This window comes from Polypterus senegalus, chromosome 14 (assembly GCF_016835505.1).
Source record: "Polypterus senegalus isolate Bchr_013 chromosome 14, ASM1683550v1, whole genome shotgun sequence".
Lineage (NCBI taxonomy): Eukaryota > Metazoa > Chordata > Cladistia > Polypteriformes > Polypteridae > Polypterus > Polypterus senegalus.
This window is the reverse complement of record NC_053167.1, coordinates 141,391,593-141,413,581: the sequence shown is the minus strand read 5'-3', so window position 1 is coordinate 141,413,581 and position 21,989 is coordinate 141,391,593. Positions and strand designations below refer to the sequence as shown.

The following is a 21,989-nucleotide window of genomic DNA, read 5'->3' as shown; positions in this document are numbered from 1 at the left end:
TGTACATACTGGCAGACATTTGATTGGCACCTCCCACTGCAGCCTTTTTTACAGGAGACATACCATGCATCCTTTCACCTCACGCTATCCCGGTGCAGATTTACATCATCATTAATGTATCGATGCTTGACTTATTGTTTGTGGGCAGTTAAACTACGCTGCATTCTGCTGGGGTGCTGATGCCCAATGGAGTCCTCAGGTGTTCTTACGTCTCACTGGCTACTCCACCTGTGTGCTTTATCTCTTTTTGTTCCCTTTATCATTTATGCAGCACATTGACTAAAGACCTTTCTCATTATTTCTTCTCAGAGAGAATGTGAACAAGCAAAACTTCGAGAATATGAAGAGAAACTGATTGTCACCGCTTGGAACAATAAGGTAAACGTGGGCAATGTCATTGTGTCCATGTGACACCTAGAGGTGAATTCCCCTCCTCACATTGTTGCACCCCAAGAGTTGGTGCTTGGAGAAATAAAACAAAACTTGCCAAGGATTCCACTTTTCCTCAATAGAAAAATTACAACTTCATATAGAATGACTATCACAGTAATGTTTACATGATATGGATATAAATACTACTGACGCTATGGTGGTCTCTTCTCTGAGCCTTCTCTCTATTACTCTTTCTCAAATTTTCATTTTTTATTTCATCAGCTTTATCCCTCTATAGTTCCCACAATTGTTTTTCTCTATGAAAATAATGTTTTTTTTTTTTTTTTTACTAAAAACACATAGGGTAAGTAACATATAAAAATATGTAAATTTTGGTTGGGTTATTCTTTTAAGTACACGTGTAAAGGTATATGAACACTATGCCGACCAGATATTTTCTTCATTATTTACTGCTGTGTATTATTTAACTGGTCTCCTCCCATATTGTATATAGTAGGAATTTTACTGTACACATGACACAAACGTATAATGACTTCATGTTTCACCTTTCATTAATAATGCCACACATACCAGTCATTTTGAGTGCTTCTTGCCTAATAGACTGCAGATGACATTGCTGTCCAAAGCCCCTTTATTTCTTTGACTGTTCTCATCTCTGTTGCAGAGTCTCAGCTTCCAGAAACTGGCCATTGAGTCTAGGCTAGCTACACGGGCTACCGTGAGTGGGACACCTATGGGACAGTCTTTCCTTGCTCAGCAGCGGCAGGTGACCAATGCCAGAAGGGTTCTTGCTGTGTCCATGCCAAGCAGCATTTCCAAGTAGGCCTCGCCTGCACTACAGATATGATCCACTCAAGTGACCTTACACTTCTCAGTATCGCTGGTGACGCAAGGCGAGGTGGTGAACTGAGAAAGTCCATTTTTGACTTTGGGATATGGGGGGGTGGGGGGGTTTTGGGTTGTTTGTGCACTATATATGAGGAGAGTGATGGCCATTCCTATAAGGGACAGCCCTTCTAAAATGACAATGGGGACCTGCACCAGCTTCTCTTCTTCAGCTTCCAGGTAAATACCAAAATAGAAGAACCAAGTTGACTCGAGAGGAAGAGTCTCAGACCATTACGAATCTTTCTAATCCTGGCACTTTTGGCCGTTTAACACATCTGGAGATGATCTTCAATGAAAATGATGCTGGACATCAAATTCTCCCCTAAACACCATTTTTTCCTGAGCAGCAATTTCATCCATCAAAATTCAGTGTAAGAAGAGTAAACTGTTCGTTTCTCCCAGGATCCTGCAGGGGGGACAGATGGGTAAACCACAATAATTAAAAAGCTCAAATGGAACATCTCAATTGGAATTGATTAGTGACACCCGGAGATCTTTTCAAGCCACCCTGTCTCCACAGCTAATGGACCAGAGAGTCTTTATGGAAAAATCTATTCAGCAGCAATACTTTATGGCGTATTCTTACAGTGCCAATTTTCCTGTTAAAAAGCACACATCTTCACAAAAGGGCTGCTGGTTTAGTCCGGCCACTTTAGTGATATTCAAGATTTGTCTTCGTCTGTACGCCTGTTCAGCACATTTCTCTCCCACACATCATGTCCTAGCAGGTTCCTTTGGTGCTCAGAAATGAGTGCTTGACTTTCAGAGTCCTCCAGTTTCTTTCAGGAACTGACTGTTTCATCTCATCTTTCACGTTTTTTCAAAATAAATTACTCTTATTTGATAATAAAGAGTTTGTGACATCTGGAAGCCTGTTCCGAGCATTTGACATGAAATGGTAAAACGTTATGGAATTGAATAATCGGAAATGACCAGTAATTCCTTCAGGGACTTGAACTGAGGTGACTGTTGAGGAGCTGTAAGCTCTTTGTGACACATCCTTCCAAATATTTTGTGAAAGGACAAAAATCTCACTAAGCTGCAAGTCCGAGCACTGGAGGGTTGAATTTTCTGAAAACCAGCAGCCAATACTGCCCTCTAGGGGTCAAGTCTTGTCCACTCCTGATAGACTTTTTCTTGCAGTACCTCAAGTGGCCATGTGATGGCGATATGGATCTAAAGACAGAACGATGGCATTTGCGTGATATTTTTCTCATGTTTTTTTTTTCTCTGCCTGTGCATAGACAATGAGGGAAAGAACTGTGAGTGACAGAAGCTTCTAGAAGTTTTCTAGTGAGAGCCATTTTAGCACTCTTTTAACGCGACACCAGCAGAAATCAGGCAGTGCTTCACAGAAACTTTTTGACGGACATTTTGTAGATAAAGGGGAGAAGTCTTTAGTGGTCTCGGGTGTACGTCTGTATCCATGTCCATGTACATAAATGAGACTCTCTAAACAGCCCCTTAATGACACGATATAATTAATAGTTACGAAATGTGAGATGTTTATGTTGTAATTCATGAAAAAAGCACCAGCAATCCCCTGAGTCCCAAGCAGCAGCTGCTTTGCATGCTGTGTTTGGTAGGAGTTTTTATAACTTCTTTCAATTCTGTTTTCTTCTTAATCTAATTTGTATTTTGTAATTACTGGTTTTGGGTGTACTACTGGACCAAGTCCACTGGTTGTGTCTTTGAGGGTCTAGTGTGTCGAGCAGTGGTGTCATTTTTAAAGGCATCTTCTAGTTCTTCCTGTATCACGTGACCTACCTCCTAAGAGCCATCTGTCTTTCTAAAATGTCTTCCTGCCCTGTCAGGAGCTCCACAGTTGAATATTCCAAGTGTTTATTGTGTCTTTTATAAATCTGCATGATCTGATGTCACTGGTCCTCGATGGTGGAGTAGACGTTCACTCCTGTTTATTTACGATGCATCCTTTCTCGGAAAAGTTCCTGTCTGTGACTGAAAGGCAAGCAGCATGCGATAAAATGTGTACAGTGATGTAACAATGGTGTCTTTTGGTATGTTGTGGCGAAACTAGAGACGGACGGTGACCCCCCAGAGGTGATCTGCTGTTAGTGGACCCTCTAATGCTATTTGGCACCTCCTCACAAAAGGCTGGCAAATGTCCTGTTGTCTGCACGCATTACTTGAATCCCCACCCAGTATGTTTCACATGCCAGGCTGGTGCCATTACACTTTGCACGGCTCTGAACCTGGCAGCAGATCACACACAGCCTTCCTGCTGTCACCCTCTGCCAGTCTCTGTGTCTACCTGATGAGCTATTGACGGAGGTGAACCATTTGGTCCTCTGCATCACCTTCTGCTTTTGTGTGGCCAGACTTTGGGTGGTCCTTGGCTGACCGTGGGTAGGACTGACTGACTCTGTGTGTCCTCTCATGATATGGACTGGTACCCTTATGCACACCCCAGAGTGCCACTTGTGCCAAGGGGGCCGGCTGCATTATGATATTGACTTCCGTTTTGTTTCCACTCATGTTTTCTAAAGGGGGTCAAATTCTAAAAAATGGGGCTAGTGGGGGTCCTGCTTTTATCTCTGATCATTTGAGTGCTGGGGAGTTTGGGCTGCCGATGTTAAATTTTTAGGTAATATTAAGAGCTCAGGACTGTAAAAAAAGAAATAAATAAAATGAGCAATTCAGAATAAGGATTTTCTTGAGTTGTAGACTGCAAACTTCTTTCTGTCTGCAGGTTTGCTTTATTTTTTATTGCTTTGTTTTTTTTATTAATGCAGCTTGAAATGCCATGGAGCTGCCAGTCTCCCCAAGTCTTATTTTCAAACAGCGTTGTGTGTTTTGTGCAAAAATGTTTGTTGGTAAATCGTCCACCTTGGGATCAGCACTTATTTCATTTTATAGTCCTATGGATGTGACAGTGGGGACTCCGTTGTGCACTCATTTTGATTTCTATGGGCTTTCTATGCTTGTTAAGCAGTTTGTCTTTTTCACCTCAATAAAATATGGAGAAGTGCTGGCCATGCGGCTGAAACTGATTGCTTTTGCCCGCCATATCGAGGGACCGTGTTGTGAGTGGGTGTAGAGCACTCACTTTGGATTGTTAACTGTATGAACTGGAAAATGAGGGCACTGGTAGGAAGAAATGCCAAGAATCATCGAGGGGAAACAGGCAGAGGTCCAAACCAGAAAGATTAACCAAGAATACCAAACACAAGCCAAAGTTCAAGTCATTGAACACTCGCAAAGACCTGACTTGTCAAATTTTTCATAACTAAACACGTGCAAAAGTAGGCACAAACTCCAGAACTGCCCGCCCTTGAGAAAGAGCTAGGCCAGCAGTATAAAAGTTTAAGCTGATAAAAATAAGTACATAGATAAATGAATAACGATGAGTGGAGTAAAAGATGGGAGAGAACCTGCTTCCTCAATTTAAATCCTTATTCTAAAATGTTATTGAGCAGATCTTGCCAGGTTTTGAAAAAGTTTTGCACAGATCCACAGAGTGTTAATTTGATATTTTTCCAGTTTCAAATAGTAAATAACATCAGTTACCCACTGACTTTAAAGAGGAGAGTTAGGATTCTTCCACTTCAGCAAGATAAGTCAACGTGCCAATAGTGTAGTAAAGGCCATGACAGTTAGTTTGTCCTTCTCCACTTGAAGCCCCTCTGTGAGCCCACCAAACACAGCTATTAGTGGATTAGGACGGACTGGGACACCAAAGCTGTCTGAAAGGCATTTAAAGATGTTGGTCCAGAATGACGTTAATTTGGTGAACACGGCCCAAAACGTGACTCAGTGAGGCTGGAGCTCGATTGCAACATTCACAGTTGGCTCTCACCCTGGAAACATTTTGGAGAGTTTTAAGTGAGAGAGGTGTGTGCTCGTTATATAGTTTTGAGTTATATATATATATATATATATATGGAGCTCGAGTGAATTTTGTGCATTGCTACCTTCCACTCCTTTTCTGAAATGTTGAGTGAGAGATCAGTTTCCCACTCTTCTCTGGGGTCCTTGAAAAGGAGGGACTGTTTTATATGTTAGAGAAATGCTGTCTGAGTCCTCAAGACTGATCAATTTTTTTTTTCTGGCATAGAGGTAGGTGGGAGGTGAGGAAAATTGGGCAGGTCCTATTTAACAAAGTTTTGAATTTGAAGATAGTAAAAGAAATGTGTGGCTGGAAAGTTCAATTTGGAGTGTAATTGTTTGTAGGATGCAAAGACGTCTGTATGCAGATCTCTACGTGATCTGATCCCAAATGTTTTCCAGACATTAAAAACTGCATACGTTTGAGAGGATGGAAAAGGTGGATCTCATGAAGAGGTGCCACAGATAAAAGCTGCTGTCTTAAAATAATTCCTACATTGGGTCCATATTCAGAGTGAGTGAAGCACAATTGGGTTGTTAGTATATTGGCGATAACTTGTATTTATTGGAGTACAAAGCAAGGAATATAAAGAAGTACTGCAGGATTTTATTTCTATTGTGGACCAGGCCTGTGTATGTTCATCTGTTTGAGCCCATGTCCAGGTTTTTATAACTTGTATGTTTGCTGCCCAGTAATAAAATTGAAAGTTAGGTAGAGCCATGCCACCTTCTGCCTTGGGTCTTTGTAGGGTCACCCTTTGGATACGTGGATGTTTTGAATTCCAAATAAACAAGGTTATGGTTGAATCTAATTTCTTAAATAATGATCTATTAATGTATATCGGAAGGTTTTTAAATAGAAAAAGAAGCAGTGGAAGGATATTCATCTTAAAAATATTAATTCTTACAGCTAAAGTGAGATGAAGGGTTGACTATCTATGCAGGTCTTGCTTCATTTTTTCCATACAGACAGCAGAATTTTTTTTATAAAGAGCTTTGTTTATCTGTGATGTTGACCCCGAGGCATTTAAACTGATCTGCAATGCTAACAGAGAAGGTGTCCAGTCTAATATTCTACTAAATATTGTGTTGAACTGCCATCTTGAATAGTGGTGGCCTGATGACGTCACACATTGTGACTTCTAATCATCCAGTGATAGCAACTAAAGAGCACAAAATGGTGACACTTGTGAGAATAATCTTAAAATGGTGATCGAGATAGAACAACAATTAATTTTAAAAAATGACAGGAAAATTTCAAAATATGTCAAGCGTGTAGGTTTGCACGTACAGTTAGGTCCATAAGTATGTGGACAGTGACAGTTTTCATGATTTTTGGCTCTGGGTGCCACCACAATGGATTTGAAGGCAACCAATCAAGATGTGAAACTGAAGAGTAGACTTTCAGCTTTAATTTAAGGGGGTTAACAAAAATAATGAAATGATCAATTTAGAAAAGAGTGACATGTTTCTGCATAGTAACCAAACCCCCCATTATCAGGGCCTCAGGAGTATTTGGACCCTCTCACGTAATCATAAATATAACAATCATGTTCAATATTTGGCTGAAAGTCCTTTATAGTCAATGACTGCCTGAAGTCTGAGCCCACTGCCATCTTAAGTGCTGTGTTCCCACCTCATTGATGGCCTTTACTGCCGCTGTCTTCAGGTGCTGCTTGTTCATTGGACTTTTTGCTATCAGTTGTGTGTTCAGTAAGTGACCTGCATGTCCAGTTGGGTTGAGGTCAGTTGACTGACTTGGCCATTGAAGAATGTTCCACTTCTTTGACTTGTGAAGCACTTGGTTTGCTGTCCCAATATGTTTTGGCTCATCTGTACTGTGAGGTGTCGTCCTGTCAGTTTTGCCCCATTTGTTTGACTCTGAGCACACAGTATGGCGCCCCCTGCACTTCAGAATTCATCCTGCGACTTTTTTAAGAATCTACCAGATGGTTAAGATGCAAACTCCTGGTGTTTCTGCTCTCTCGTCTGTTTTGTTTTCTCGGCCTAATGATTGCCTGTTTTGACTTGCTGTATCCAGCAGGGGCCGCTAGCTCCCTTGTTGGACTAAGTTCTTTTGTAACATAACCCGAAACTATCTAGATATAATATAAAAAGGCAACACCCCTCCCTTAGTGATATGGCGGTAACAAATCACATAGGAGAAATAACTTGGTTTTCTTTAATGGTGGTTTGCGCTGCCTAACAGACGAAGAAAGTCATGACGAGAACCCAGTTTGGGAGTTGGGGCTCGTCGCTGCGTTGGAAGGATTTTCCAGATCGGATGACGTTATCTCCAACCTGTCTGTCGGCCTCAAAGATGTTCCAAGGCTTTATTTATTCTCTTTCTTCACGTGCACACCCCCACTTAGGTGAATCACGGAATTGCAAACAAGGCAAAGAGGACAGAGTTTCATGCTGATTTTGACACACAGAAATAGTATACAATGCCCATTTCACAATTGTCCCTGTCTGGTCTTCTAATGCTTGCCTTGCGGTTCTAAATGATAAGCCCCCGTGTGCTACATCTGACATTGTATTAGCTGTGCCTGTGAGTAGAAAGAAAAGTAGATTTATAAAATGATATTTGTACAGAGCACAGTGACATATTAAACTTATACACTTATTACAGCTGCGTGGCCAGCTCTTTGGACCTCACATTGAGAGTTCACAGTGACACCTTTCAAATGCAAATTCAACACTTGGAATCAACTGCAGGCCTTCTGCAATAGTTAATGACATAATGAGGGGCCTGCTGACGCCTGGCAGTGGAACAGCTTGGCAGTCAAATGTCCAAAAATTTTTGAGCCCTTTGAAGTATGGCCACCATGTATTAAAATGGCTGCCATTCCTAGACGGCTCATGCGATATTGTCGTTCACTCCCGTGAATTAAACCTCAAAGTCTACACTTCAATCACATCTCGATTGCTTTGTGTAAATCCATCGTGGTGGAGTACAGAGCTAAAATGATGAAAAATTGTGTGAGCGTCCAAACACCTGAGTTGATGGTGGCCCCCCTGCCATGTACGCCACGTGTACTCACTCAGTGCTGAGTTCATGAATTCCAGTTGCAGTACTCCAGGCTGCCTGCAGGGGTCACTGTCCCCCAGTCTGTCCCATGCTGGGAGCTGCTCACCCTAATGGTGCATTCATCACTTAGATGTGTTCTCACTACTGACCTGCAGTACTCCAGAGTTCCTCCAGGTGGCACTCTGCTCTGTGTTGAGTTGCAGTGGTCTCTTTGTCTGTTGAACTTCAGATGTGTCCACTGCTGACTTGTTGAATTTCAACTGCAGCTGTCACTCTTACCCCAAATGTTCCTGAGCTGGTGGTGGCCGAGCTGTGCACCCCACTGCCATATACACCTGTGTGCCCACTACTGCTTTCATGAATTTCACCTGCAATAATCCATTCTGTCTTCAGGTGTCACTCTTCCATAGTCTGTGATGAGGTTGGAGCTGCTCCTCCTGCGGTGCTCCCCAGTCAAACAAACTGTATATGTGTGCCCATTGTAATACTCCAGGCCACCTTCAGGTGTCACTCTTACCCCAAACATTCCTGAGTTGATGGTGGCCCTCCTGTGGCCCCCCTGCCATATACACCACATGTATTCACTCAATGCTGAGTTGATGAATTCCAGTTGCAGTACTCCAGGCTGCCTGCAGGAGTCGCTGTCCCCCAGTCTTTCCAGTGCTTGGAGCTGCATACCCTAATGGTGCACTACTGACCTTTTGGTTGTACCCCACAGTACCTCCAGGTGGCACTGCAGTGGTGTCCACTGACTTTTTGAATTTCAACTGCTGCACCCCAGGCTTCTGCCTCCAGGTGTCACTGTTGCCCGGTCATTCACAAGGTGGGAGGTGCTTATCCTGCAGTGGACCCCAAAGCACATAAACTGTAGATGTGTGCCCACTGCAATTCTCCTTCGGGTGTCACTGTTACCCAGACCTTCCAGTGCCGGTGGCCACTGTGCCATAATCGAATAACTGAATTGAATTTCAGCAGCAGTACTCCAGGGTACCTCCAGGTGTCACCCTGTCCTGGTTGGTGATGAGCTGTGGTGGCCTCTCGGTCACTTGAACTGTAGTTGTGCCTCCACTGCTTACTTGTAGAATTTTAACTCAAATGCTCCAGGCTGCCTTCAGGTGTCACTCTTGGCCAGTCTGTCACAAGCTGGTAGCTGCTTCCCCCTATGGTGCCCACAAGACCCTCAGTTTTTAGACCTGTGCCCACTACTGACTGGTCGTTGAATACTCCATTCTGCCTCCAGGTGGTGCTGTGCCACAGAGTTTCCTCAGCTGAGTTCTCCAAACACTGGAGCTGCTGACCCCACACTGGCGTGTCCTCCCTCGGGCTTGCGTGCCAGTCTCTTTCAGCTGTTCCTAATTCAGTCCTGTCCAAGGTGAAATGGGAGCTGGCAGTGTGCCACTGTGAGCAGACTGAATGGAAGAGGCGGCGCCTGATTAGACCATGAAGTTCAGGGCGCCCTGTGGCTCTCCTCCTGCCGCTGCCCACATCTCCAGTTACCTGCGGCTGGCATGATAACAACAATCAGGCTGTACCTCCCATCTCGTGCCCCTCTGCTTTATGGGTGGCTCGCTTTACTTTCTTCCTCTCTTTGTTGTCCCTGTGACCCCAAGCGCTGGTCACTTTGAGTCAGTAGGTCAGCAGCCATGCTGGACAACGCAGCAGCCTGCCAACCTTCATCCTCTTGGCTGCAGTGATGATGTATGCAGGGATTGAGTGGGGTGGCTTGCCATCCATCCATTTTGAAAATGTCAGGGCCAGAATGCCCAGCCAAGCCAGCCCGTTTAGAATGACCAACAGGAGAAATGTGACGTATCTGCAAGAAACCCATGTTGATCACCCTGCACTAAGGACATTTGGGGTTGAACCCAAGTCATTGAGCTTTGAGCCTGCTGCTCCTCCTGGCTGGTAAGTCAAACCCGATGTGAAGCCGACAATGAAGCCCCCAAAAGAGACGAGCTGATGCCTGTGAATGGGCGATGGGCAGAATTCCGCAAGAACTGTGGCTAATGCAGTCTGTCTGCAGCGGTTCAACCGAACACAATGAATGGATGAATGAAGATACGCCACATGCAAACTCTGGGTGGCGCTTGTGAGATCTGGAGATCACCATGCCAGCCTGACAGAAGCCCTCTGAAGAAGAGCAAAGCGAAGGCATCCACAATGGAAGGAGGCAGCTGGGCAGCAAACCCACATCTTCACAAGTCTCAAAGACATCGATAAGCTGAGCCACCTGACTGCCTTCAATTAATAGAGAATGATGCACTTGAGGTCACCTAGTGGACAATAAGGGCAATGCAACCAAAATGGAAACCCTTCACATAAAAGGCCACTAGGATCTGGGGACAGCACACCAAGGTGTCAAAAAAAAATGAAAGGACCCCTTTTTAATGAGAGTATAGCATTAAGTCAGTGACACTTGTGGGCCATTGATCTGGTCAGTTAAGTAGCAGAGGGGCTTATTCGTCAGTTTCAGCTGCTTTGATGCATTAGAGGGGGGCAACAATGAGACGACCCCCAAAACAAGAATGAATGGTTTAACAGGTGGAGGAGGCCACTGACATTTTTCCCTCCTCTTCTGTTTTGTCACTCGTTTTCCTTTTGGCTACAGTCAGCGTCACTACTGGTGGCATGAGGCCATACCTGGACCCTACAGAGCTGGCACAGGTAGTCCAACTTCTCCAGGATGGCACATCAATACATGCCTGTCATTGCCAGAAGGTTTGCTGTGTCTCTCAGCACAGTCTCAAGGGCATGGAGGAGATTCCAGGAGACAGACTGGCAGTTACTCAAGGAGAGCTGGTCAGGGCCCTTCGTAGAAGGTCCTTAACCCACCTGCTGGACCCATCAGTATCTGCTCTTTTGGGCAAAGAGGAACTGGATGAGCACTGGCAGAGCCTACAAAATGACATCCAGCAGGTAGGAAGGCCACTGATGTGAATGTCTCTGAGCAAACAATCATAAACAGACTTCATGACGGTGGCCTGATGGCCCAACATCCTCTAGTGGGCACCGTGGAGCTTGATTGGCATTTACCATAGAATACCAGAATTGGCAGGTCCACCACTGGTGGGCACCCTGTGCTTTTCACAGACGAGAGCAGGTTCACCCTGAGTACACGTGACAGATGTGAAAGGATCAGGAGAAGCCGTGGAGAACGTTATGTTGCCTGTGACATCGTTCAGCATGACCGGTGTGGTGGGAGGTCAGTGATGGTACATCTGGGGAGGGCATATTCATGGAGGGACGCACAGACCTCTACAGGCTGGGCAACGGCACGGCAGGACTGCCATTAGGCATCGTGATGATATCCTTGAACCCATTGACAGACCCTATGCTGGTTCCTCCGGGTGCACCACAATGCCCGGCCTCATGTGGCGAGAGGATGAAGGAATTGATACCACTGACTGCAACCCCAAACCCCCCCGCCACCCCTGCTCACTCACCTGACCTCAATCCAATAGAACACCTCTGGGTGGGACATTATGTTTGGGTCCATCCGACACCTCAGCCTGTCCAGGAGCTCATTGATGCCCTGGTCCAATTCTGGGAGGAGATCCCTCAGGACACCATCCGTCATCTCATTAGGACGTTGTCAGGCGTTTTATACAAACTACTGAGTACGACTTGGAGTTGCTGCAATGACATTTCGGCCAAATTGTCTCGCTTGCCTGCCGCCTCATTGTTTCCCTTTGATTTTCGGGGTGTCTTTGATTTCAGCCCCCTTTCTGTCGGTTGATTGTTTTAATTTCCATCCTTTCGTTCCTCACACATCACCCTAACCAGTCCATGATATCCAGCAGGATTTGTTTTCCCATTGAGATCTGCTGGGTTTTCAAAGTGTTCCTCTCACTTTATTGAGCAGTTTAGTTAAAGAAAACTAAAATCAAAACTGAAACTATTAATTAAAAAAAAAACATTTTCGTAAACTGAAATAAAATAATTAACAAAACTGAAATGAAAAACGAAAACTTAGCGAAGCTATTAAAGTAGCTGCAAAGACTAACCGAAATAAAATAATAATTTATTAAGAATGTTTTAGTTTTCATTTTTGAAATATTTGTGCCGTTAGTCTTTAACTGCTGTAACTTTGAACTCCTCCAGCACGAGCCGCCCGCGTTTATCCATCCAGTGATGGCGGGCGGCTCTTCACACCGCAGGGCGTCCTAAATACGGACGGGCGTGTAAAGCGTGTGACGAGTTACTGTGTGAGAATAGCGACAGTTCTCCAGGAGCTGATTGGGGTTCACATGCCGGTGATGCACACCAAGGTGCTGCTGCTGCTGCTGCTTGGATTGTGCTCAGTAGCCTTCAAACCTGCCGTTCACTGGATCTCCGGGGCTCGAGAGGAGTATGAGAGACAGACAATCCGTTTCAGAATCTCAGGCTGTTCGTCAATGACGGCGTATTGAGGTGTAACTCTGGCTGAGCCCAAGATACGGTGCGGACACATCAACTAATTGAAGAGGAAGATATGTTTGCATTCTTTTAATTGTGAGAAAGAACTGCCATCTCTGTCGTGTCATGGAGCACAGTTTAAACTTTTGACTAAAGGGTGTTATTTCATGTCTAGAGGGCTCTAATAATGTTAAAAAACGTATTTAGAAGGTCGTAAACAGGTTTTCTATGCTCTAACTATGAAAAGATTAGATTTATAAATAAATGAATTTCCACGAAGTAGGATTCTTTATCTGTCTGGAGCAGATTAATTGCAATAAACGAGGGTTTACTGTATTACTGTGCGGAGAATATTTATAAACAGTGTGGGGGAGTTTCTGAGGGTTTAAAATATATAAAAATAACCATACAAACATATGGGTTCTACTTCGCGGATTCTCACCTATCGCGGGGGGTTCTGGAATGCAACCCCCGCAATCGAGGTGGGATTACTGTACAGCAGCACACGCTAAGCTACATCCCAGGCTGCACGAGTCTGATGTCTGCTGTGATGAGTTGCTCTTTGCGCTTCTTGTAATCCAAACGCCTGCAGTCAGAATGTATGGAGGAATATTTCGGACAAAATGAAATAAATAAATAAATGCGTAAATAAATAAAAGTACTGTGAAATGTGAGCATAAATAAATAAATGTGTCACGAAATATGTTTTTCGTTGCTTATTTATTTATTTCATTTTGTCCGTAACATTCCTGCAAACCGTCATGAAATACGGCTTGAAATAAAACTGTCACTTTCACTCATCAAAGTTGAGAGGGTTGGCTCTAACACGCCCTCTAGTTACTGATTGGTGAATCGATAGCACAAGAATTAATTAGAAAAATGCTTACTACTGCCGATTAAATGGATTCTGCCGAAGATATTACGTATTTCAGAGAGAGAATTGAAGATTTATCGGAAGAAATTACAATGTTGGCGGCCCTTTTAGAACTGAGTATTTGACCCTTGTTTTACGAGTAGAAAGTCAGTTGCATATTCGCAACTACTTTTTCAAACAACTGTACAGCTCTGATCAGTGGTAAAGTTGTTCAGTTCAAAATATTAGTTCCATGTCAAAGTACCTAAACTAATACAGCCGTTGCAGCTTACCGTATATCAAACTGGCTCATTCGCCTTGTGATCGCCTTCTCCTAAACATCATACAGATCTGCAATCTGTCGTACTTTTAAACCGCATAACAGAAGGTGTTCTATTGACTCAGCTGGAATGTCAAAGGATGGACGTCCAGAGCAGGGTACTGCATCACCTGAACTGGAGTGTAGTAGAGTCTGTTCCACATGTTGTTCGATAATTTCAAAAACAGTTTCATCTATATCGGAGTCTAAAAGGACCGCCAACATTGTAATTTCTTCCGATAAATCTTCAATTCTCTCTCTGAAATACGTAATATCTTCAGCAGAATCCATTTCATCGGCAGTAGTAAGCATTTTTCTAATTAACGCTTGTGCTATCGATTCACCAATCAGTAACTAGAGGGCGTGTTAGAGCCCACCCTCTCAACTTTGACGAGTGAAAGTGACAGTTTTATTTCAAGCCGTATTTCATGACGGTTTGCAGGAATGTTACGGACAAAATGAAATAAATAAATAAGCAACGAAAAACATATTTCATGACACATTTATTTATTTATGCTCTCATTTCACAGTACTTTTATTTATTTACGCATTTATTTATTTATTTCATTTTGCCCGAAATATTCCTCCATAAGAATGTGCTGCTCAACAAAACCTTTACCGTATGGACAGAAATATCACCAGGGAGTAACGTTTCAGTTCATTTCTCAGGTGTCTGCGTGTTGTTGACAATTATTCAGCTGCCACTTTGCACAGGAGAAATCCGTTCTGAAAATAAAACGGCGCTGATCGAGAGACTGGCGGTCATCATGCAGCGTATTGTGGCTGACCAATCAGTTCTGCTTTAAAAAAAGTCGTTTAACAACAAAGAAACACAAACCTCCTGAGCTGACAACGTCTCTACTGAACTGCAGGTAGGTAGGCGAAGAGAGGCTGCCAACTGGTGGAAAACCAAACCTACTAATGTGTTCTTCTATGGTTATTCATTTATCTTTTTTTGGTTTACATTGAAAGCTTAAAATACCTGATTTTGTGAAAATAATCCGGTAGCAGAATTATGTTTTAAAATATTTCTCCCCTTTGTTCAATTTTTGTCTCTCACTCTTTCAAAATAGATCATTGAAATATCATATTCTTTTTGTTCTTTACATCAGCCATCTCTCTCTTACATAAAAAAAAATATCCTGGGACGAGGCGAGACTTTTTCAGAGAGATAATTTCAAGTCCCGCGAGACGAGACTTTGTGCTAAGAGATTTAACCACACCCGAGGCTGGAAATAAAAGACAAAGAGTAACAGACAAAGTAGAAAGTTTTTAAAGAACTCGTAAACGTTGGTGTGATACACATGCAGAGCAGGTTAGAGATTATGAATGTACTAAAAGTCAAAGGTCTGAATAAAATGATAGTAAAGATCCCATTAGCACAAACAAACGGAAATTATTACTCGGTGAAATAACAGAACAGCGAAAATAGATTGAATATATTGTTCAGATTTAAACTTGAAGACGGACACTTGTAGATCATCTAATTCGTGTTCCCATCAGGGAAAAAAAAAAGTAGTGTTTCTTCTCAATGAAGACGCGTATCCGTGAGAATTAAAAGCAAGGCCTACAATAGCAGGCTTGAAGTGGTGGAGCAAAGAAGGAGGGAGCAGTGAGCACGAAGAACAGCTGAGGAAAGTAAGGAGGCGAGTGAGGAGGCACCTGAGCGTGGGATGTCGTTAATGTATACAGGCAGGGAGCCAACGGGTGCGCGGACAGGTAGGGGGACCGCGGGCGGCCCTTGTGTGTCTCTGCCATGAAATAAATCATCTGTTAAGGGAAATAAGGAATGAATCCGCCAAACGGAGAGGTCAGCTCCGATAGTTCCTTACAGCAAAATAGTGATAACCGCCAAAAAGAAGTCGTTACTTTTGAAAGTTCGTTACGGGACACTGGCGCGAAATGAAACTTACTTAACATTTGTAAGTACAAGTGTAAAGGATGAGCAAGGGAAATTTGGGCTTCCTACATATATTGGAAGTCGCAGAAATAGTCAGGAGGGGTTTCCCCCATCTATATATACAGTTTAGGGGGTACACCCGTTTCACCTCCTTGGGTGTTGCAATAGGACATGAAACATACCTGACTTTTGTAAGTACACTGCAAGGAATGAGCACGCGAAATTTCAGTGTCCCACCAATATGGAAAGTGGGAGAATTAGTGAGGAGTCAGGGAGAGCTTTGCCTTTTAAATGTAGAGATTAATAACTTAATGCACAGTTCACTGCGTTAGTAATTCACAGTTTCGGTGGCACCATCATCAGGCAAGTGCAATCAAATCCATGAAGATGTTTCGTATTCGGTCGGCTTACAGTTTACATAAATTTAAATTTGGGGAGTTCGGTGGCTCGGAGCCTAAATGGAGGCACAACACATCCATTCGCCTCACAGAGACGGGCACATTCCCATATCTGGAGACCTTTGACGTGGCATAGCGGACGTGAACGGAAGAAGTTTTGAAGGACGTGACATGAATAGTGTAAATCTCTTATGTATATATATATATATTTCTCAACTGGTTCGTCCTGCTTTCTCTTTAAACCTGGTCCCGCCCACACGCCATTTCTCGATTCCTATTCGTCCTCTTCCAAACCCTTTCCCATGCTGCCTGCGACCTCACATACGCCCCCACGGCGCTTTTCCTGATTCCTATTCCTCCTTTGGACTACTGCGTCCTCTCTCATGACCCCATTGGTGTCACGTCACCGCCCCATATCTAGCCTGACCGCGTGACCTTTCACTTCGGCCATGTGTAGCCTGCTACAGGAAGGTACTCTCTTGATCATTGGCATTGGTTTCGCTCCTTGCTATTTTCGTTATACTGAGACGGTTGTTTCCTAAGCCTTGGTTATAAAATGAACGACAGTATCTACTCTGTCGACAGGTTTTTGTATTACGTCATCTCTATTCTGGGATCCGGCAACTGCCTGTTCCTATCGGTGGGTCATTTCTTGACACAAATCGTCTCCAGCAAAACACCTATTCATTACTGCGTCTTTCAAGAAGTATTTCTTTCTTCTTGATTTCTGAATTCCTTTCTCGCCGTTTTCCGTTCCTATTCTTACACCGCCGTATGCTAGCATACATTATTATCATAAATAATTGTTACTTTTTGTATTTTGGTTTGATGTCAATGGTTTTTGAAATCCAAACTCGTAAATGTTATATCATAGTGATTCTATTGTTAAGTTATGGTCCCGTTAGTCAGCAAATAACGAACATTTGACGCATTTCATACTCTCGCCATTCAACACCATGTCAGCCAATAGCAGTGGATCCGGCAAACATTATAAGAGCGGCGCAGCTAAACGTAAGAAACGCCTGCAATGGGAATTAAAAAACGCTAAGCTGGTGAATCGTCACAACGGCCACAAGCAGGTCATGCAGACAGTGCAGCGAGTGAAATGGTGGCAGCTCTGGAAGTAACGATACAACGGCTTCAGATCAGGTGCTGTCTGCTCAAACTGTTACAGATGGAGAAACTGCTGAAGGCAAGCAAGCAATACACGGATTTGACAAAACCATTTCCTACCCACAAGGCGAATTTCTTGGAACCGTTGACACCTCACTTTATGACGTCCATTTTCTCAGAACTTGTGTAAAACGGGTCGATTGTGTCGTAGTATACTGTCAGCCAGTGCTGTCGCTTTCGTTTGTTACAAATTGAAATGGCTTTGTTTTACAGCACAGAACAGTTTCTGCTTTTTAGCTTACAGTACATTTTAATCTTCTTCGTTCACAAAGTTGTCTTGGAAAAGTAAGCAGGCCCACATCTCTCTATTATAAAAGAACATCTTGAGACGAGACAAGACTTTGGCCAAGTCCCGCCCTCCTCTCAAACCACGCCCTCTCTCGGTCCTCTCACCTCTCATTGGTGTGAATGCTTTTGTCAGACTCGGCTCCTGCGCTCTCAGCTCTTATAAATTGTAATGTTTTCCTCACTTTAAGTACCCAATAAAAGAAGACGGATTCTGTCCAACTCTTACTGAAGAATTTCATCCTGAAGGGTTATCAGGGGAGTAAATGCGAACATTAATTTTATTTTAATTCTTTTCATTTTTATTACTATTTAATTTAATATTGTTTCTTTGTATCAGTATACTGCTGCTGGATTATGTGAATTTCCCCTTGGGATTAATAAAGTATCTATCTATCAACACAAGAAATGAGTACACGGGCAATCCTAGCACGAGAAACGATGAAGTCAAACAAATTAATAATAAAATGTCGATTGGTTACACGGCAAATTGGTTTAAATGCGTATCACTAGACTCTGCTGAAACAGTTGATGGTGACGGTGAGGAAGATGAAAACATCAACTTACAATATCACGAAGAATATCTGCAACCTTAACACCGTCTGGTCCTCCACCGGCTGGATTACTGTTGAGAGGAGGACGTATCGTAATGTTACTGCGTAAGTTATGTCTGAGTGATCGGCTGGGCAGAGGGTGCAGACCTATAAATACCTGGGAGTGCAGCTGGATGATAAACTGGACTGGACTGCCAACACTGATGATCTGTGCAAGAGAGGACAGACACGACTATACTTCATTAGAAGACTGACATCCTTCAACATCTGCAATAAGATGCTGCAGATGTTCTATCAGACGGTTGTGGCGCCCTCTTCTACCCGGTGATGTGCTGGGGAGGGAGCATAAAGAAGAGGGACGCCTCATGCCTGGACAAACTGGTGAGTTAGGCAGGCTCTATTGTAGGCACGGAGCTGGACAGTTTGACATCCGTGGCAGAGCGACGGGCGCTGAGCAGACTCCTGTCAATCATGGAGAATCCACTGCATCCACTGAACAGGATCATCTCCAGACAGAGGAGCAGCTTCAGCGACAGACTGCTGTCACCATCCTGCTCCACTGACAGACTGAGGAGACCCCACACTATGCGACTCTTCAATTCAACCTGGGTGGTAAACGTTAACATTACACAATGATATTGTCTGTTATACCTGCATTGTTATCACTCTTTAATTTAATATTGTTCTTTATCAGTAAGCTGCTGCTGGAGTATGGAAATATCATCTTGGGGATTAAGAAAGTATCTATCTATCTATCTATAATTATATAGCATCTATCTATCTATCTATCTATTATATAGTACCTTTCACATCTATCTATCTATCTATCTATCTATCTATCTATCTATCTATCTATCTATCTATCTATCTATCTATCTAGTTGTGTTCACAATTGGTTTAACAATTCTGACCTGTAAAATGTTAACAGGCGATAAGGAAGGTCATGTAGTCCATCTTAACAATCCGACACCAAAGGAGATCTCGATATGCCATTTGTATTAAAACGTTTAAAGTTTCCCGTTAGAACAGCTTTTGCTATGACAATTAACAAATCACAGGGACAAACATTTGAAAAAGTCATTTTATTTATTAGAGAGAAAAGAAACGAAATTCACTCGCGGGCAGTTATACGTTGCGTCGTCACGATGAAAGTCCAAACACGGAATCAAAATTCATGTGATCTTAATGAAAAGTTAATTCCAAATATTATTCCAAAACCTGCAGCCACTGCGGCACTCCAGGCCAGGAGCTCGACACCGCTGATCTACGAAGAGCCGCCAATAACTTAGCAATATCAGGTAGTCAAGTGCACTGCAGCGGGCCGTTCGGCTTTATTTTTTGTTCCAACTGACTGCCAAAATGGAAGATTAAGATTTTCAAAACTAAAGGAAAATAAGGAGGACTTTTACAAGAAAGTGACGGAGATTTTCGTGGAGAAGGAGAGGCGCATGGACTTCATTGACAAATAAAGATAAGAACACAAATGGTTTTCAGTTTTATAAAAAAAATAGAATCGGACTAAGAAAAAAAATCCAAACTAAATTTTGACCTTAAATATAATATTGTTTTGTTTTTCTTGTTATCCTTTTGTTGAACAGTCTGTATTAAAATTGATTAAAGCTTTAGGATTAAAAGCTTTTAAGAACAATTAAATATTTTAATTAAGGTCAAAATTGAAATCCGTTTTAATTTTTGTACACCACTCTGTACTTTAATTTGTACTGAATGAGTAAGAATTGTGGAATTGCAACGGGAAATCAGAACACATGGAGGGGGAGGAGCAAATTCTCTCTCCTCCGTTCCTCTCTCTCTCTCTCTCTCTCTCTCTCACTCCGTTCTCTCTCTCTCTCTTTTCTCTCTCCATTCTCTCTCTCTCTCTTTTCTCTCCCCGTTCTCTCTCTCCGTTCTCTCTCTCTCTCTCTCTCTCTCTCCTCTCTCTCTCTCTCTCTCTCTCTCTTTTTCTCTCCCTTCTCGTTCTCTCTCTCTCTCTCTCTCCGTTCTCTCTCCCTCTCTTTTCTCTCTCTCTCTCTCTCTCCCTCTCTCCCTCTCTTTTCTCTCTCTCTCTCTCTCTCTTTTCTCTCTCTCTCTCTCTCTCTCTCTCTCTCTCTTTCTCTCTCTCGTCTCTCTCTCTCTCTCTCTCTCTCTCTCTCTCTTTTTCTCTCTCTCTCTCTCTCTCTCCGTTCTCTCTCTCTCTCTTTTCTCTCTTTCTCTCTTCTCTCTCTCTCTCTCCTCTCCTCGTTCTCTCTCTCTCTCTCTCTCTCTCTCTCCATTCTCTCTCTCCTCTCTCTCTCTCTCTCTTTTCTCTCTCTCTCTCTCTCTCTCTCTTCCTCTCTCTCTTCTCTCTCTCCTCTCTCTCTCTCTCTCTCTCTCTTTCTCTCTTCTCTCTCCGTTCTCTCTCTCTCTCTCACTCCGTTCTCTCTCTCTCTCTTTCTCTCTTTTCTCTCTCCGTTCTCTCTCTCTCACTCCGTTCTCTCTTTCTCTCTTTCTCACTCCGTTCTCTCTCTCTCTCTCTTTCTCTCTTTCTCACTCCGTTCTCTCTCTCTCCCCGTTCTCTCTCTCTCTCTCTTTCTCTCTCCCCGTTCTCTCTCTCTCTCTCTCTTTCTCTATCTCTCTCACTCCGTTCTCTCTCCCTCTCTTTTCTCTCTCCCTCTCTTTTCTCTCTCTCGCTCTCTCTCTCTGGTCTTTCTTAGCCACATATGCACCTCACCTTTGTGTGTCCAGAATGAAATATGAAACGTAACCAGTAGTCAATATGCCAACTGAATAGTCAATCAGCTCCTCTTTGGGTTTCCTATATTTGTAAATCGGACTCTGAAGGAGTCCGCGCCTCACCAGCTATGAACCCCACCACACCGCGTCTTGAATAGTCCTTGGCACGGTGCTGTAGTGCCCGGTGCTCATCTGAGAGGAACGCATTCAGAAAGGCAGCGTGAAACTCCGCCCAGTTATTGCGTTTGTGCCACTCAGCAAAGCGCCAACGCGAGCCGAGCCTCTGAGTGCCGTACTCAGCAATCGCCGCAGCTCCACGAACGGGTCGACCCCCTCCTGTCCCCAGTCGTTCCCCACCCCTGACTGCCTTAGTGGGCTGCGAGATGGGATGCCAGCTCTCCTGCACCGTCCTCCTGGTCTCGTCTCTCATACTCGTGTCCAGTCGCTGTTGTAAGAAAAGCCATCGTGGAGTCTCATGGACTTTGTCTTTGAATTCCATACGTTGTGCCTGAAGTGGCGATCTGACATGAGCGAGGAAGAGAGACTACGACGTGTCCATGATGCATGTGACCCTCGGGTGGCAGCTACTCTGATGGGGGTCGTGAAGTCGGCGGACAAATTGGTGAAGTGAACGTCCCATCTGGTTGGTGGGATCTTGGAAGGCCTCGAGAAGTCCCCTGTCCCAAACCAGGAGGGAAAGTCCCAGCAGACCCCCATGCCGATCTCACCATGGTGTAAGCCACCTTGCCCCCCTTAGTGGTGCCCATAAAAGATTGAGGGGTCACGGGAGAGGCCGTTGTTGGTACCAGTAGCCCTTGTAAATACACAAAGCTGTTTTTTATAAAAGTGCCTCATAAACAGTTAAGGGAAAGTGCAAAAGTAAAATTCTTTCTCGGGCGCATGGCACAAAGGGCAAGGCTCCTATGAGGCTCTGCTTGCATGAGACGCACTGCGAGAAAAAAAGCATTAAAACCAGAATCAGATATAAAAACGAGAAGGCAAACAAACAGGAAACACAAAAGACTTCTGTCCCGCTGTAGGCCTGGCCTCCTTTTAAATGTCACGCTGGCCTGCTTGTCCCCAGCAGTCCCTGCACCCTCAGCAGATGACCAATCAGAGCCACTGCAGAGACTTCTGGGAGTTGAAGTTTCTTTACCCAGTAGCGCCGCTACAACCTAGTGGACACTAAAGGGAAGTGCATTAAAAATGGATACCCTTCACGCATTGGGCCACTAGAATCTGGAA

General features: G+C 43.7%; 1 protein-coding gene across 1 annotated transcript in view; it reads left to right on the top strand.

Annotated features, from left to right (window-relative positions):
- hook1 (hook microtubule-tethering protein 1) overlaps positions 1-4,275 on the top strand; it is a 143,577-nt gene extending 139,302 nt beyond the window's left edge. The window contains exons 21-22 of the mRNA XM_039734456.1: positions 310-378; positions 1,058-4,275. Coding sequence (XP_039590390.1) covers positions 310-378; positions 1,058-1,216 — 228 coding nt within the window. The 3' untranslated portion in view covers positions 1,217-4,275. The remainder of the gene's footprint in view (positions 1-309; positions 379-1,057) is intronic.
- The last annotated feature ends 17,714 nt before the right edge of the window (positions 4,276-21,989 follow it).